The sequence below is a fragment of the Micropterus salmoides genome, unplaced genomic scaffold (genome assembly GCF_014851395.1).
Source record: "Micropterus salmoides isolate LMB-PRFRI ecotype aquatic unplaced genomic scaffold, ASM1485139v1 Ms_hic_scaffold_2, whole genome shotgun sequence".
Lineage (NCBI taxonomy): Eukaryota > Metazoa > Chordata > Actinopteri > Centrarchiformes > Centrarchidae > Micropterus > Micropterus salmoides.
In genome coordinates this window covers 14,858,109-14,876,665 of record NW_024041150.1, presented here as the reverse complement: position 1 = coordinate 14,876,665, position 18,557 = coordinate 14,858,109, and the positions used below count along the sequence as shown (strand labels likewise).

General features: G+C 40.0%; 1 protein-coding gene across 2 annotated transcripts; it reads right to left on the bottom strand.

Moving 5' to 3' along the window:
* Nucleotides 1–15,362, bottom strand: rela (v-rel avian reticuloendotheliosis viral oncogene homolog A). Of its 2 annotated transcripts, none has more exons than XM_038730801.1 (11): nt 15,197–15,362; nt 13,424–13,450; nt 11,032–11,177; nt 9,651–9,796; nt 7,555–7,646; nt 6,488–6,622; nt 5,451–5,555; nt 2,871–3,086; nt 2,646–2,726; nt 2,449–2,529; nt 1–1,970 (listed from the first exon to the last, which is right to left on the bottom strand). In XM_038730801.1, exons 1-11 carry the CDS (start codon nt 15,201–15,203, stop codon nt 1,105–1,107), a joined length of 1,902 nt encoding a protein of 633 aa, XP_038586729.1. In that variant the 5' UTR covers nt 15,204–15,362; the 3' UTR covers nt 1–1,104. The 2 variants fall into 2 exon arrangements, with proteins under 2 accessions (XP_038586729.1, XP_038586730.1); XM_038730802.1 differs by having other exon boundaries at nt 1–1,967.
* Between the last annotated feature and the right edge of the window lie 3,195 nt (nt 15,363–18,557).

Here is an 18,557-nt window from a genome sequence, read left to right as displayed (position 1 = left end):
TTAATATGTTGTGGGTTTTATTGCCAAGTAAAGTGTTTTGAAACTTTAGACAGAATTATTCAATCATTACAGCAAAGAGTCATACAACATATTCTGCTTACAGCATACCAGTATAAAACAGCGTAATTTCATCTTGAAGCATATTTTACTACAGGATAATAGCAAGTTGACCTACAGATTTGAAACATGCTGCCGAACAGTTAAGCCATTATCCATGAAATAACTGTAGAAAAAATGATTGATAAGAAACCAGAGGATATATCGCCAGACACAACAAGATCTAACACCTGATGCATGGACCTCTGGTGTAAGCTTCTCTGCTATAAGCATGTACTTATTAATGTTGCTCGTTTGATAATTATTTACATGCAGACCTTCATTTGGTACACATAACTACATTTTGTTGAGACTCAACAAAGGCACCTTTTTAAGAAACCTTTTCCTGCCCACCTACAGAAATTTGGACATTCTATTAATACATGGCGATATGTAATTAAAAATCACCTCTAAATTTGATTCAGTTTTTACTGAGAACACCCGCCACTTTGTTAAAAATAAAAAAGGCAGGCCAAATTTACATGTCACTTCAAGACAGTGATAGTTATGTCAACACTGACCGGACCTACCTACATCGTTTTAAAAATACAGTACGCAAACATGCTTAACATGTTCTATAGAAAATAACATTATAAAGATGCATCTGATCTTATTGTCTTTATAAAAGCAACATTTGTTGGTGGATAATATTTTATCAGTATGACAACGTGGGCTGAAAAAGTTAATGATCGTTGCTAAACGCACCATTGACAGGGGAGATGGAATCTGATTATGTTCAGTCGTATTTTATCATTTGTTAGACGTACAGTTTGTAAGGATTGGCGAAACCCACCAGTTGAATACCATAAAGACACTTTTCAGGTATTTCAATAGGCATGTCCACAGTAAGCAGTTTCGCTACATTCTGTCTCTTACTGCCCTTCATATCCACCTTGTTTCCTTTTTTGTCTTTAGTGACAACAAAGGAGTTTTAGTTCTGAAAACTAAAGGGGCAGATACAAGTGGTCTATGTAAATATGTCCGTGATAAAAAAATCACATATACAAACTAAGTCGGGTGTCCTGAGACAAACCCAGCTTGACTTCCATTGTTAAAAATGGAAATAAGACGATCCTCGTCAGCAGACATCAACTCGTCAAACTCATCCAGCACAGCGGGCCGGTGGTTGTTGTTGTTGTTGGGTGCGATGTCAATCATGCCCTCATTCTGGAGCAAGTTGACGATGCTGTTGGGGTAATTCATCCAGGTGCTTCCCGGGTTGCTGGCAGGGTCCGAAGTGTTCTGGGATGCTGCATTGTTCTGGGCAGCAGTAGAGGAGCAGTGAGGGGCAGCTTGTTGGCATGAAACATGAGACAACATTGAGGCGCCGTTTCCGCTCTCATTCATGAGGGGGGGGTTCAGAAGGTCCTCAAAGTCATCCATGTTTAGGTTGTCCAGCCCGCCTGGGGCCTGGGCTTCGGAAAAGCTAGGGAACTCAGGGATATCGTCGTCCGTAAGTGGTGGGTCCATCCGGAACTGAGAGCCCTGGATTGTGAAGGAGCTGCTGGTCTGTGAGGAGGCTGCGCTTGCCTGAGAAGCTGCCGGCTCCTGGGTCATGGCTGAGGAAATGTTGGGAAAGAATTCATGAAGGTCTGATATGTTGACAGTGGAGTAGTCCTGGTTGACGGTGGTGGAGGTGGTGGTAGAGGAGGAGGCTGGTGTCTGGTTCATTGTGAAGTTGGGCACTGGAGTAGCTTTAGGTTGGGAGCCCAGGTTTAAGCTCTCCATGATCCTCCATGTTTGGTTTGTAGTTGCAGCAGAGATGGAAGAGGAGGCCTCTACCTTGGGCTGGACTGAGAAGAGGTGGCCTTGCTGACTGTAAGAGTAGGAGGGCTGTGGTTTCGCTCCACTGCCACCAGGGGGCACCACAGCTGCTGGAGACACAACAAGCTATGTGAGTTCTGCTGCTGAAAATGTCGTAGTACCAAATTCTTTGTGCAGAAAAGTAGCCACAAAAATCATCAGTTTAAGGTTGCTTTAAAAAAAGCTTTGTTGCTACACACATTCAATTGCTGCCTTTATATCTTTAAGACTGGATGTGGAGATTTACAGTACATCAAAATTATTGTAAGGACTTTATTAGGGACTTCAACTTTCACCACAGTAAAGTAGGTATTCAAACAGCAAAAAATAATTTACAACAATTGATTATCAAAATAGTTTCAGATTAATCAGTTAATTGACTTTTAGTTCTATTAAACAAATCATTATATTTACTATGAATCATCATCTAATATGGCACCGCAGATGGCCGCCTCTGGATTATGCTCCGTAGTGCTTTTTGTGTTGCAATGTACAATCCAGAGTACACATGGCAATAAAGCTGATTCTGAACAAATTAAACAGACTCACCACCAGCTTGTGCATTCATCGACAGAGGTTTGACGGTTTTCCTTGCTGGGCTTATGTGCCGTCTGTCTTGTGGGATGGACACTGAAATTCCAACAGACATGATTATATTACACTGCAACTACACTAAACACTTACCTTATTTATATACAGAGCATAAATAAATAAATTATATATATATAAAAAAAAAAACAACATACCACTTGATAGCATGGGCCCCAGCTTCAAGCTCTGGAACATGTCCCCAGTACGCTTCCTCTTCTCACTCAGCCTGTATTCATCTACAGGGATCATTAAACAAATAAGTTGTAAGACTGGGTTTATAGAGTGGATCAACAAATTCATCTCTCAGGTATTTTGAGAAAAGCTCTGATTAGTAACTTGTGTGACATTATAGTGAAACATGGGGAAACACTGCCCCTTACCTGGGTCAGCAGGCAGGTACTGGAAGTCCATTGGCTCGCTGACCTCGCGGTCAGAGGGCCGGCGGAGCTGCATTTTCACTCTAATAGGCTCAGAGAGGTTAGTGTCACGGTACGGCGGTGTGCGGAACACAATGGCCACCTGCCTATGGACGTCCGCCTGGGAGAATGTGCCCTTTCCCTCCCAGGAGTCCTGGAAAAAACGCACCTCGATGTCCTCTGTCAAGGGAACAGAAAACAGGAAACGTAAGGTGAGACTACAGCTGAGAATAAACTCACAACTTAAAAGAAGAATTAGCATCATGCAGAGGGATTTCTCTCCAGCTTCAATGGAAAAATCAGCTCTGGTCTTTGCTGTTAACAAAGTATGAAAGCACCACAGAGTGTTGCATTACTTCAGCTTGAAGCAACACAAAACTGACTGCAGGCCTTCTGATTCTCTTCAGCTGTTGAACTTCAAGTAAAAAGGGTAAAATGTTTAAAGTAAAGACTCCACTAAAAAAGCTATATAACATTCTTATGGAGAGATCAAGACCAAGAGTTTAAATCAGGGCAGTGTCCCACAACTTCCATGTCCAAAATACAAAGTACATGGTTTATATCACATTTACCTGCCATGATCAAACTACTGCAAATAACTGGGGGACAATTTTTAAGTGTTATCTTTGACAATGACCATAAATGTTCGTTTAACTATGCGTTAAGGTAGGAAGATAATTGAAAGAAAAGAAATAGATAAAAACTGAGTTCACAAGGTGCAGGGAGGCTAAAAGTTTAGAGTTACACTTTATTTCAGAAACACAGCACCTACACAGGAAATTATTCTGATGTGAATCTTGTGAAAGAAAATTTGCTATAGATTTTTCAAAGACAATTACAAAACTGTCTACATTCAGTTTATGGATGTTGCAGATACAGAAACACAGTGGCATGCAGATAATTGTCACTGTAGATATATGGCATGTTAGTAATTTGGTCCTAAATAGGAAAATGAGAAGTGGACATCCAATTAGAGGAAGAAAGCATTGGTTAATCATAAAAGTCACCTATATAGATAACGTGATTGCACTGCATTGCATTGGAAACCACAGATACAGTGGCAGGCAACGAAACTTCACGTGCAACAATGGTGGTGGACAAAAATTATCACTTCACTTTGGTTGCGTACATGGTGTGTTATCTGAGAGCAAAGGTTTCTGAAATTAATACTCAAAGCTGCTGTTTTTTTTGGGCCGTTTTTCAGTTAATTTTGTCCTGAAATTCAAATGTCCATTGATTCCCTAGTACGGATTTTCATACAGCGAGTCAAACACTAAAAAAGCCACTTTCCATTACGGCAAAATGCAAAATTGGGGCGATTTAAAATGCAAGTTAGGAAGCAGATGGTGCACAGGCAGACATGCGCCTTGTGCCACAGAAATGGATGCACAAATGTGTATCCACACATGTTTGCAAGTTTGGCAGTTTGTGGATTTCTGCCATGTTAAAGGTTCAGTGTGTAATATTCAGGAGGATCTATTGACAGAAATACAATTTAAAACTGTGCACAGGGAAAGATGCTAACAAAACTTCCAGAGAGGACGCAAAATGCCGTCTCATTGGCTGATTGGGGGGCCTCTGCACTTTCAAACTGAAAAAAACCCTGTTTTGCCTTGCAATGATGATTTGCAAGGATGACTGCTGTCTACAAGCATTTATTTTCCACTGTCAAATGACTAAAGGCGAACGCAGACCTCAATGGAAACATTGCTCAGTGGTTTTGCCTGTAGACAAACTATTGTATTGTCAACATGGCTGTAAATTGCGTAGCCTTTATAATTTTGTCCAACAGAAATGAAGACGCTATGATGCATCATAGCCTGTTTAGTTATTCTGTGGTCAGGGATTGATATTTTTAATGGTCCTTTCTGTTTCGGCAGACATACTGAGGAGATTTACTCAATTATGGTCCTTAAGCTGTCGGCAGGCTGTGTGGCCATGTGATGGCATTTATTATATTCAGTTAACATTTTTGTAAATCATTACCTATGTTCTGTTAATATGTTAAAATAGGCAAGCCTACAAAGTTTTTTATTTCTTGAAACCAGGAAATCTTTCCACCTGAGAGGATAACTACTGTTAGCAGATGTTATCAGTAGGCATATTTTTACAAAATAAATGAAGGGAGGGGGTGAGATTTGTTCGGGTGAATACTTCTAAAATGTTCTCTTGCTAGTTCCTCCCACGATGCCTACCCTGGCTTTAAATCACTGCTTGTAAAGTTATCACCCGTCTTCCTCGTATTTCCTTATTTTCACCTGCACCTTGTAATCACCGTAGCACACTGAGAGTCAGGGTTTTATTTCTATACTCAAAAAGAGCCAGTTTACTGTCAGTATAATAACACCCACTGTTATCTTGTGGGTGTGAAAAGTTCACACCTTTTCCGCTATAGATGTATTTCAAGCTTTACATCTGCTTAGTCAGATCTATTTATGGATTGCTAGTTTCGAGTTGTGTAGTGTGTTTATGTGTCCGCTCAGTACTTCCTCCTGAAAGAACACATCAACTGACAAAAGCAAAAGCAGCACAGGCATGTTGTACCTTTCTGCACTTTGTCACACAGCAGAAAGATTTCATCCCCTCCTTTACAGCTTCCAGAGTTGCAGTTGACTCGGCAGATCTTCAGCTCAGCTGTGTTTGGGGCCCCTGTAAGATACAAAAAGCATTTCTAAACGCAGAGAAATTTGGGCTGTGACTGATCAGTCAATATTACATGCCTTAGACAGCCAAAATATTGTATTCTTTCCTCTGTATAAATCCTTTCTATCTGGTCTTTTCTGTTTGTACATTTTTATAAATTAACTGGAAAGTTGTTTCGTAAGACTTTTGGTTATGTAGCTACTGTATTTGATCAGATTTTAATTTCTCAATTTCTTTACAGTGTTTTATTCACAAATAGGGCCAAATGTGAAACTTTTATTTTAATTCTGATTTTAAAGAATGATTTATACCTTTAAATTGTGACTGTTTATAGTTGTGTTAGTTCTGTTTATAGTGAATAGGTTAGTCTCGCTTTAATTTAAATAAAGGATGTCACATTTCCAAAGTGAAACAAAACCAAATGGAAACATTTATTCAAATTGACAAATTGGAGTAACTGACAGATCCACGCATTTCATCCTCAACATGGATTTAATTCAATTAAATTTGAATTTATTTTTTTGTTGCTCTGTATATAAATAAGGTAATTTTTTGGGGGGTAGCTGTAGTGTAATATAATCATGTCTGTTGGAATTTCAGTTTCCATCCCACGAGACAGACAGCGCATAAGCCCAGCAAGGAAAACAGTCAAACCGCTATCAATGACTGCAGGGCTTGTTCCAGCGGGCCTCTGCATGACAACTTTAACCCATTACGTTTAAGAAAACGACGGCAGGGAGAAACAGACTTGCTTACTGTCTGAACGTATTGGCAATATGTGAATTACAAATAGACAAACGACATTGAAGATCACACAATACTTACCATCAGCAGTTTTTACCCAAAAGTATCCATCAACATTCAAAAATGTGGATCAGCTGAACCCATATATACACGTTCTATGTACGTGTGTGTACATGTATGTGTTGTCTACTCACTGTTGTCATAGATGGGCTGCGATATCACAGGATCCAGTGGAAACAGATCGCCTGTAGGCAGAGTGATGGAGGCCTGGAAACAGAGCCGAACTGAATTCAGGTCAAACTCCTCTTCCCAAACCTTCGCCTCAGGAACTGTAGCCGAGACAGAGCAGGGAAAGGGTGGAGTGCACAGTCAGGAAACAGCAGTCTAGCAGAGCACTGCATCCTGTCATAAATAGGCTATCAGTATTTATCAGTCACGAGTGAGAGTAACAAATTACACTTCCTGTTATTATTGTAACTGTGTATATACTTTTGAGAATTGTTTTGCTCAAAATGGTTATCTGGTTATCAGTCAGATCTTTTAATTCAGTAAGTACTATTAGTGATTTGTCTCCACTTTGTGTTTAGTCTCAAGTTTCTGGCGCTTTCTGGTGCTTTTTATTTGTTAAACCATGGTGGCTATCACTGCTCATGCTAACTAACCAGTTAGCTAGTTTTTACCAGAGCAAAGGTACAAGCTAAACTTGCTACAGGTTGAAATGCAAATGTGTTGTAGGCTGGGTGAGAGGACAGAGAGACACAATTATAGAGCAAAGATATCACACAAAAAAATGTGTCAAAGACAGTAGCTAGCTTGACATTAGCCAAAAAGCATCTATCCATCTACGGTATTTTTAGTGTTTTGCAGAAGAACGTCCATTTTCAAGATAGTTTGTTAGCTTTGCAAGTTAATTTAAGCTAATGAAACATGTTATTGCCAAGTTATTAGCGTCAGTAGTCCTTTTTTTACAAAGAATGGTTATTTTTATTGTTGTTGTATATAATTTATTTACATTTTTAAAGTTTGATGTTAGTATATTTTTAATTAAATAATTTTGACTTTTATCAGAAAAGTTTGCAGCAGAAATATCCCTTCTAGTTCAGTAAAACTTAAATAAACAGCAGTCTTTACAATTGAGCGGGACATTTAGGGACTCCCTTCACACTGCACAACAACTTCTCACATAATGACAGATTTACCAGAGAAAGGGCAACAACAAAGAAAGTGCTTTGTGCACTCAGCTTCGATCATGACTACTTACCATTGAAGGGGTTATTATTGGTCTGCAGCCTACAAGTGATGGCCTCATTCACATCCTTCTTCTTGACACACTGTATGCCCAAGTTCTGAAAACTGAAATCAAATACAGTGTAAGACCAAAACCAAAAGACAGAAAGAACTTAAGTGTACACATACATACGTACATTATCATTTGCAACAATTGTATTGATATTTGTAATATTCTGATGTATTTCGGATTTATTTTTTGTGAAACAAAATACTCTGGCATAGGTGTCATTTACATTTGTGGACGCTGGGGACATGTCCCCATCACTTTTTGAAATATAGCTCGCAGTTAAATAACAAATTAAAATGCCTTTAGAAAGGTTTATTTGCGTTCTCATGAACCTATTATTGCATATTGTGATGTCTCGCGAGCTAAGTGTCTCTTCACACCGCTAATCTGAGCCCCTATGTCCCCACCACTTTTCAACACAAAGTGATGCCCTTGTACTCCAACACATAACAGTGTCTTTGCACCACAACCACATCCTCAAATTGAGTACAGTTTAGGAAAGTGAAAAAAATACTAGACTTCATCTTTAAGTGCACTACTAATAGATGAAGATACTTTAGACATCCAGTATTGACTTGTTAACAATGCAATGCTTTTATACAAGATTACATTTTTGACAATAAGTACTGCCATAGCACACTGCTAATCACCTTTTTAAATACACCTAGAGTTAATTATTTGAACTCTGCTTATGATCAGTATTCTAAGCTTTTATCTTTGATCAATTGATGAGTTTAAAAGGTATTCAATCTGTGATATCTGCTCCTGAGACATTTCTTGCCCTGATCCTTACACTTTGAGTTATTTAATGACTCATGGCATGGCCTCATGCCTTCCAAAATCATATTAAGTAAGTACTGGGTGTGCTGTGGTTGTCCCCACTCTAACGGTAGTGAAACTGGCTGTCTGCCTTACCATTTATAAATCGCCCTGTGCCTGGTGCGTGCTTTAACAGAAACCTTGCTGATTTTTCTTCTCTAAAATGATAACAGACCTTTCAAAAGACAGTTGTTTTTTTTGTTTAGTTTTTTTTTTTTTTTTTTTACATGTTTTGGGTAGGTTATCCTATCCTTGGAAAATTTCAGTCAGGCTTCTGAGCACATCAGAAGAGTGCTGAAACAATGCTTGCCAAATCAGTATCTTCTTTTAAATCGCTTATTAAATTGAATATTTATCTAACTAGCCTTCCAATAATTTGCACTTTTCTGCCTTTTCCATCGTATATTTTTATGTGGGCTAAGATTAAGAAATTGAATTATGAAAAAAATAACCCTCTATCATTCACTCCACATTTGATTATATTAATTACAAAGTCTTCTAAAGATCTTTGTCATTTAGACTCCTGTCACCTCAGAACTGGAGATAAACTACCATATACTTCTTTTCCAACTTTTTTTTTGTTGGGTCAAGCAGCATCACATTTTGTAGAGCTTTTATCAATCCAAAACAAATCTTTCAATGTGAAAAAACAAAATGACCAATCTAAACCAGTACATTTGCTCCATTCACTGTATCTCAATACTGGCAGTGGAGCAGTACACACTGTTTGTTTGAATTTCATCACACTCTTGATAAAGTTAGATAGATGGACATAGTTCCCTGCCGCCAGATAGATTGGTTAAATGATGTAATATTAGCTTTTACCATTATGTACTTAAAGGTATCTTGTCAGTCACTGTCTCCAGACCCTACTTCTTTACTTTCTTTTGATTGTCATAAAGGATGCTAAACTAAACTGCAAGACAGCAAAGCAAGCAGAGAAAAACTCAATTTCTCATCAGGTTTATGCTGTCAATGTTTTACTCATCTCCAAACAGAAGATAAAGCCGGCGACTTGTTTTACAAGGTAACTAAACACGTCATCTCCCACAAATGATGAAGTCCTTATCTAGGTCAATCTCTCAACAAATGCCACCATGTTGTGGAACTGCAGTTTACCCTGAGACAATTGCACTGGTGTGAAGTCGTGACCCACACACCATTTCCTCAAGTTCCTCTTGTGGGTGTGAGACACACTGAGTTCTCAGTCCCATGTAAGCACGCGTCAGTCTCCAGTCTACCTGTGTATTCGTCTCTCCTGCAGGTCAGCCTCGTAGTAGCCATGTTTGCAGTCTTTCCCCACCAGTTCGTGGGGGTGAGGCTTGTGCGGTGAGTTCTTCGTCACCAATGAGATGCGAACACGCAGGGGGCCGCTGTAGTTGTGCACCTGTAGGACGAATAGGTCATGCTTTAATGATTCCAAAAGACAATTTTAAGGGCACCTGAGAAGAGTTTATGCTTGCTTACAGTCTAGTAGAGGGCTGATCTCGCTCACTATGGCACCCGACTATTCAAACGAACATCAAAGTTCTGCTATGTAACTGTATACTGTAGGTCTTATTGCTCATTGCTCATAGCTCATAATACTTTGATTTACAAATGTTCTGTTATTTTCATCATGTGTTGCTGGAGTGAGTGAGTCAGCAACTGATCAGCCGGTTTAGGCCCTAGCTGTTTTATCTGTGACAAACAAGCAACACTGTTTTTAGAAAATAAATACATGAGAAAGACTGCTGCAAGGCTGAATATTTTACCATGCTGTAGCACATATCCTGATCTATTTTGAGTATGTTTATGTAAAGTACATTGGTTTATGGCTTTTGCACAATCCTTTTGACCTAATTATTATTGGCTCAATCTTTTTTTGTTGTTCCCTGCAAGTTCTTTCACAATCTTATGACTAACGATGATCTATCGTTGCTGCCAATTTTTCAGACTTGACTTCTTTGAAGCCCTTATAGATGGTATAGTAAGTATATATTGTTATACTGTAGAGAATAATGCAGTTGAATAACGTCACTTATGACAAACTGTACCCCGCTCTCCCTTAAACACCAGTGAGTCTACAGCAGAACCCAATGTTTTTTTTTAAATTTCATTAATTTATTAAATTTCCAATTTAAACAACATTTTACTGGCTAAGATAACCATATGTATTAGATTGAAATCTGCATGGAATTATAGGCAACTTTTCTTTGTTTTGATATATCCACCATTGGCTGCCCTGCTCTCCAAATATCACCATCAGCAACTGAAAAACCCATATCTGTCAACCACTAGTACATAATCTTTATGTCATGTCAGTAATGTTTTAAGATAGACTTAACTGAACCTACCCTGTAACTAACCTCCTTGAGTGTCACCTTTTATAGTCATTGTGCAAAAAAAGCTCTCTAAGAAGTTTGTTTCCAGCCGGAGATGATTCAGCCCTGATCTGCACCCTAGTCAGAGCATATGTTTTACATTAACAGTAAATCTGGTAAAGTAGTATGGTAGTATAGAAGCAGTATGATAAAAGTAAGGATGTCATGAGCACCAACACATTTTGTGGATCAGATGCCTATTATGTGACCAAAACTACATTAAATTGCTCACAGCTACAAAACATGCTCAACTGCTCACCTTGATGGCGGGGTGGGTCTTAGAGTTGTCGTTGCTCTTCTCTCCGGGGATGCTGCCGGCTGAGCGTCCCTCACACTTATACCTAAACCTCATCCCCCTCTGCTTTGGCTGCTCGATGATCTCTATGAAGGGGCTCGCTGTTTGGACTGATGGACAGGTAGAAGCGAGAGAAGAAGAAGAAGACGACGACTTAAATGTAGCGTCACTGTTCTATGGCCAGCACCTCATATGCCTCACTAGCACCTGAGAAGACCTCTGTGATCTGGCCAAACGCTGACATTACACCTACCATTTCCCTAGACTTGACAATGGTTACGCTGATATCATGCACGTGAGAGTCATTTAGGTCTAATGTTAACACAATAACATGATCGCCTGTGTCACACCTAGGCTACACTTTATGTCGTAAGCACACACACGCCTCACCATTACTGCACCTGACATAACAAATTAACGTAGTCACGTGTGGGAGCAGGTGTGGTGTTGAGTGAAGCTACAATGGTCAGGTGAGCTGCACTAACGAGAAGCTCAACATATCAGACCTGCGGCGTTCAGACCTGCGACGATTTCGTGTGCTAAGGAGAAGCTTATCACAAGGTAGCCAAGCTCTAAAGCATTACGTGCTTTTGTAGTCTATTTTCCTGTAAATACGACATTCATTTACTAAATGAACATCATGCTATATTGAAGAAAATATGAAACTAGCAATTGAGACCATAAAGTCATTAGGAAAGTGTTTAATGAGGTAATAAGTGAGAAGTAGGGTTATTTTGTCATAGCCTACAATGCAATCCGACTTCTTTTTTCAACCACTGCAATGGAGGTTTAAGGTACTTCCACACTGGCATCACTTTTCAGACCCGGAGGTTCCCACTTGGTAGCAATGTGTCTCTGTGGCACTGTGTACATTTTAACAACGGTGAACTGGTTTTTGTCTCAGATTTTGAAAATCCCTGTCCTAAAAGACAAAAGGAGCCAGCTGTTAATTTCTTCTGGTAAGTACATTATGTTTTAAGCCTGTTTTTCACTAGCCGAAATTAGCATTCCAATTAATGTCACGGTTAATGTGAATTATGGATGTTCCCTGCTAACCAAGCTAGCTAGCTAGCTAGCACTGGTGCAGCGTTTGCCTTAGGAAAAACCCTCGCTACTCCCCAGCTCCACACTCTCGTCCAAATATGAAAACTTCTGGTATCAAAAAAAAAACAAGATGCCAAACCCCAGGCTTCAAAACGGTAGTCCTCCAACCAATGGGTGATGTCACATTGGCAACGTCCAATTTTATACAGTCTACGGAGAGCTTAAGTCCTTCACTACCACTTCATTTAGGAAAAAATATGTACAGTAGCCAAAGGCGAGAGGAAACTCATTTTTTTGATCCCATTTGTATTGTGCCCTAAATTACACGTATGATGTTTGTCGATTTAAAGGATAGTTTTGCAAGTTAAGAAAATCAAAGTTTGTCATAAAACAGTAAAGTAATTTTTTTTCTGTGCAAAAAAAATGCTCAATGAACTAGGCTACATCTCTCGTCTCGCACAAAACGTCACCAACATGTTAACGCTGTAATGCTAGCTAGCATTCATTGCTTGCTTGCTACTAGCTAGGAAACTTAGGAAGTTCCACACCCAAATATCTCTCATCTGATGTGTTTAATCCAACTCCTGGTCCTTTCATTACATCATCTACACATGTAACTTAAGCTCTTTGACATTAGCTTCAGTTATGTTAGCTTTAGTCACTGAGAGAAAAAGGTATGACGTCCCATTCGCGAGTTTTGGGTTTGTGGTCTTTCTAATTACATATTTTCACAGTCTTATACTTGGAAAGTTTTACAAAAAACTGCGACTTTCTTGACCTGCAAAATTATACTTTAAATTAACAAACATCATGTGTGTAATTCATGGCACAATTCAAACAGGATCAAAACATTTGTGTTTTCCTGCCACTGACCACCGTACTGATTTTTTCTGAAATAAGTGGTCCACCAAATGGGGAGGGACTTAAGCTGATGATACACTGGGCAACTTTTTGAGCAATGTTGTTGGGAAATCTTGCTAGTGGCAAGTCTGACTATGTTTTGAACGGATAGCGGCAGTGCGGGGCGGGTGACGGAGTGGTGGGGATAAGGGGATTACGGTAATAATCTTTACTCATTACCATTGACGGCAACGTTGCCCTGCACAATTGCTCTAAAAGTTGCTCTGTGTATCATCAGCTTTAGCCTCTCTCTGTTGTCTATTCTGCCTTTCTTGAATCAGTGTGTCAACACAGTAACAGCTCTGTCATCAGTCAAAGTACTGAAATGCTTACTCACAAAAAGTCTGCAGTCAATATCAGCACTGATTTATACATAATACTGATAATTATTATGTTATAGTTAAATTCTTACCTGGGTTGATGCCCCATCCATACACACCTGTGGCGGTCAGAAAACAAGAGAAGACATTTCAACCACTTGTTAGTCAAAGTCTCAGAGCAATTAGTGGCTCACCATCTACAGAACATGACTGTAGTGGCAGCACAGATGACAAAAACCCAAAAGCTGCTTTCAGCACATACTTGTGGTTTAGTAAGAGTTTGTCATTTGAGGTGCGGTTAGGGTGGAAATCTACAAGACAGTGCAGCGTCCAACAAGGTTAAAGGACACTGAGATTCAAGGACTTCCCAGCTAAATATCTCCTCCCAAAACAGCCTGCCAAGCTTGGAAAGCAAAAAAAAAAACAAACCCGCAGAGTAAAGCAAATGTTGACAGGCAGAGTGTAATATTGGTGTCAAATTACCCGCCTTGAGGCAAGGAGCCTCTATTGTGTTTTAAGAGCAGGTAGCGCTCAAGTTTCAGGTGCTTGGTTAATGAACTGTTGAGAGTCATAGATAGAAGTGAGGTGCAGCCTATTGGCATACCACAAGATCAGGTGGACAAAGCTCCACCCATCAGCTTGAAGGACTTGTTCAATTTGAAAGCATGGGCAGGATACTTCCCAGCCTCAGCCCAAGCTAGTTACATGTGGAAAATTAACCAAGCGTTTGTCCAGACACTGACATATGTTAAAAGTGGTAAACTAGCCCCACATTTAGCATTGATAGTTATATTATGTAAACATTATGTGAATTAATATGGCATGGCTCTTAGACAAAAAAATTAAGGCCTTGCACTTTTGACTATTCATTTGAAAGACACCCCTACCAAAGTATTGAGGCTGATTTTGTGAAAGTGAATGTCTACCACATCGCTACGAATTGGACTTCTGAACGTAACTTACTAATATCAAAACACAGTGTAAGCATCACAGACCCTTGTTTGAGTCACTTTCCCTTTAACTGCTCAAAGAACGGGACACACGTTTCTGTCTTAACAAATTATATGGATTCATCTTCATTTCACTGTGTGTGTGTGTGTGTATGTGTATTTCATACACGGATGAAGTAGGTCTTTCAACAATGACAAGTCTATTTTGTTGGGAAACCTAATGAACCATCAGAACTCCGTTATAAAACCGTGCTATTTAATGTTCTTTGACTTAGAGGAAACGTGACATAAAAAAACAAAAAGACACATGGGCAAATTTGACATCGTTTGTCGCCACAGCTTCTGTGAAAATACGGTGTGTGATTTCCATAATTTCCGACCACTAAAACTGAGGTGGGCGGTTGCGAGCAGCGTGGACAAATTACAATATAACCGATTTATAATTGAAACGAAAGCTAACGTTACTTGGTGTTTTACATGTAACGTTAAGCCGACTTTATGGGAGATTATTCACTATGACAGACGCTTTAAGGACGTGAAATCAGATATTCACATAAGAAAGACCAATAAAATGACGAAGTTTGGTGTTATTGATACTGAGGTGGACTCAACAGGCCTCCCTTTTGGCAGCTCGACACTGTTTGGTTCTTCCGTGCCCGGCGAGTCCGCTACACGCCGAGGAATAAATACATATCAAATTAAATATACCTCGGATATCGCAGGGATAGGTAATAAAAGCCCTAAATTATGTCAAACTTCCTCCTGTACGTTAGCTTACTATCCGAGAACAGCAGACTCCTCCTGTTAGCGCAGAGCCCAGTGGCAGCGGGGCTTTCCCCTGTGCGCAAAAACAACTCCCTGTACAGTTTCACCTCCAGGCTCTGAACATGGGGGAACACACCGAGCAAAGCTTACCGGCCATGGCTGTGTCCGAGTCCGATTCACGCCTCCCCGTCAACGCCGCCGTTTATCTGTAGTTTGTTTTTCAGCTAAAAGACGCTGTAAACACGACAGTTTAGATTCCTAAAACTTCTTCACGGAGCCTGTTCTGTCGCCTCCTTCGCTCCACCCACATCTGTGCTCACAGGAGTGCACACAAACTGTAAAGCTAGACGCAAGGGTAACACACGTTTCCGGTAAGAACAGTAAGTACAATACCTATTTGAGGAACATTATGATGCAACTTTTTGGGTAATACACTGTTTTCCAGGTGACTATTTACCAAAGTCTATGCTAGTTACTCATTTTATTGTCTTCATAAAAATCTCTTTCTTTAATTGCTTCGATTTGCCATTCCTACACTGTATGCATAGGCTACATGTAGGCCTGCAGGCTTTTAAAAATGCAATTAATGAACGGCTGAATTTGAAATTTTGACTGAGCTGTAAGTTCAGTTTTTACAAAAGAAATTACAGCTAAACCAAACACAAGCTATAATCCTGCCAGTAAATTCAACCAGTGCACTGAACTAGTTTCAAATACTTTACCAACTGTGGTGGAAATTGTATTCCTGGTGAGAGGTTGATCAAATAAACATCTGTCCGCAGGCCCCTGATCCAGTCCCACTCTCCACCCACTTGTCAGTTTACAAGCAGATAGAGAGTCCTGTAAATCACTCAGGCGCGAGATATAAGACATTTACTAATTTCTCACCGTGTAAGTTCAGGACCAGAGCGATGACCAGGGCTCAGTTGGCTTCTCACCCACAGGGAGGAATCCACTATCTAAGTAGGCCTCTGCACTTCACTCGAGTCCAGATCATGCGTACGTCCCATCTGGGGTGCCAAAATTGTCGTGGAAATTGTATTCCTGGTGAGAGGTTGAGCAAATAATTGAGTTACAACGAACCGTTGTCAAGGTTTTTTTTAACAAAAGAGAATAAACAGAGAAGTACTATAACAGAATCAGCTAGACCAGAGGTTCTGTCTCCTAAGACAGTCACTAACGTCTGGCCCAGAGTAAAGGGCTGCATGATCATTTACACAGTCTGAGCATCTATGTTTTGGGGAACAAAAGATCCTTAACTGGTCCCAGTCAAGGAAGGAGAAGAACAGCTAGTGAGGAAAACAATCAACAACCCCACATCCCTGACCTAAACCCCACACACGTGGACAGACTGGAATAAGAAGAACAATAATAAAGACGGAACAGGTTAAAGATTTAAAACAATATATAAGACATAATAAAAGGAGAAAAATAGCACTCTCACAAGTACTTGCATAAAAGATGATAAGTGGAGGAGGAAGAAAACAATTTTCTGCCCTTACACCTGTAACAGTTATAATAAAGTATTTAAATAAATAATTATTTAATGTAAATGTGAAATGCTAAAAGGTTTTATTTTGAAGAGAAAAGTTATTTGCTTCCGGTGTCGTCCACTTCTAGCCTGACGCAGCTGCACCCTCTGTCTTTCGGCTGCAGCGCAACTTGCCACCACCTACTCAAAACAGTGCGGAAATACCCAGATGACGCACTTGAAAGGAACAGGAAAAATAAGTTGAGTGGGAGAGGCAATAACATAACTTCTGGCTTTAGTCATAAGCTGGAAGAGAGTTTGAGACTGGATCCACCTCTGGTTTTCACTAGAAGTTTATTCTCAGGGGTTTCTTTTGTAAACAGTTAAAGTAGAAGAACCAGCTGTGGCTGTTCTGTTGACTTTTCATGACCTATCTTACATTCACACACTGAGGCTTGACTCCTTGGCAAGTAGTGACAATACACATGTAGGGCTCCTACCTCTTTTAAGTAATCAGTATTTGTTCAACTAAAGGACGTGTAAGTCTGCTATTTTATACATTTCAAAATAATCATAAAAACAGTTTATCAAAGCTCCCAGAAATTTCAGATTGTAGCATATTCTGACTAGAAGAGGGCGCTGTAGGTGAACAAATCAGGATCTGCTCTCTTCAACAACACAGTGCATCTGTCCCCTGGTAATATTTAGCGACTGGATATCTCATCCACATTTTTCTTCATTTCAAGTTAACTTTTATGGACATAAAAGTATCTTATTAATCCCAAGAATATGTGCACATATTTCATAGTGACCAACAATCAAGGAAATCAAGATTGTCAGCTGAGTTTATGAAATATCTTTTTTTTATGTGGCCCTAGATTATTATGTTACAAAGGCCAGGAAACCTGTTGCAAAGTTCCTGGCTAAACCGATGCCTTCAGGTCCTGTCGGAAATCGCAATTACAAGTTGAAAAAAATCACAACAAAATGCAAATAGGATGGTGTGAATTGTCCTCTACACTTTGGTATTGAGTGTCAGTGTTGTCCACTTGTTTTCATGGGGGTCATATGGGTTCTCCCACTGTCTCAAGTAATGCAGGTAGGCTGAGTGCATGCTGGGACATGCCTCAGACATTTCACGGACATGGTGTTTTTCTTCTACGCTAATAGATTATGTATAGATTGTGGTATAGTTACAGTTAAAGATGTGAATACTCTGTCTGCCACTGTAAATGACCTGTCTCCAACAAGTTCATAGAGTCTGCTGAGTGATTTTGGATATTAACACACACAGTCACTGGCCACTTTATTAGGTACACCTTTCTAGTACCAGGTTAGATCCCCTTTTGACATCAGGATTGCCTTAATGTTTCATGGCATACTTTCAATAAGGTGTTGGAAACATTCCTCAGAGACTTTGGTCCATATTGACATGATAGCATCACGCACTTGCTGCACATTTGTTGGCTGCACATCCATGATGCAAATCTCCCGTTCCAGCACATCCCAAAGGTGCTCTATCGGCCTGAGATCTGATGACTGTGGAGGCCATTGGAGTACAGGGAACTCACTGTCATGTTGAGGAAACCAGTTTGAGATGATTTGTGACATGGCGCATTATCCTGCTGGAAGTAGCCATCAGAAGATAGATTTGGTCATAAAGGGATGGACAGGGTCAGCAACAATACTCAGGTAGGCTGTGGCGTTGAAATAATGCTCAGTTGGAACTTAGAGGCCCAAATTGTGCCAAGAAAATATCTCCCACACCATTACACCATCAGCCTGAAGTGTTGTTGCAAGTCAGGATGGATCCATGCTTTCATGTTGTTTACACCAGATTCTGACCCTACCATCTGAATGTTGCAGCTGAAATGGAGACTCAGACCAGGCAACATTTTTCCAGTCTTCTATTGTCTGATTTTGGTGAGTGCCAATTGTAGCCTCAGGTTCCTGTTCTTAGCTGACAGGAGTGGCACCAGGTGTGGTCTTCTGCTGCTGGAGCCAATCTGCTTCAAGGTTCGATGTGTTGTGCATTCAGAG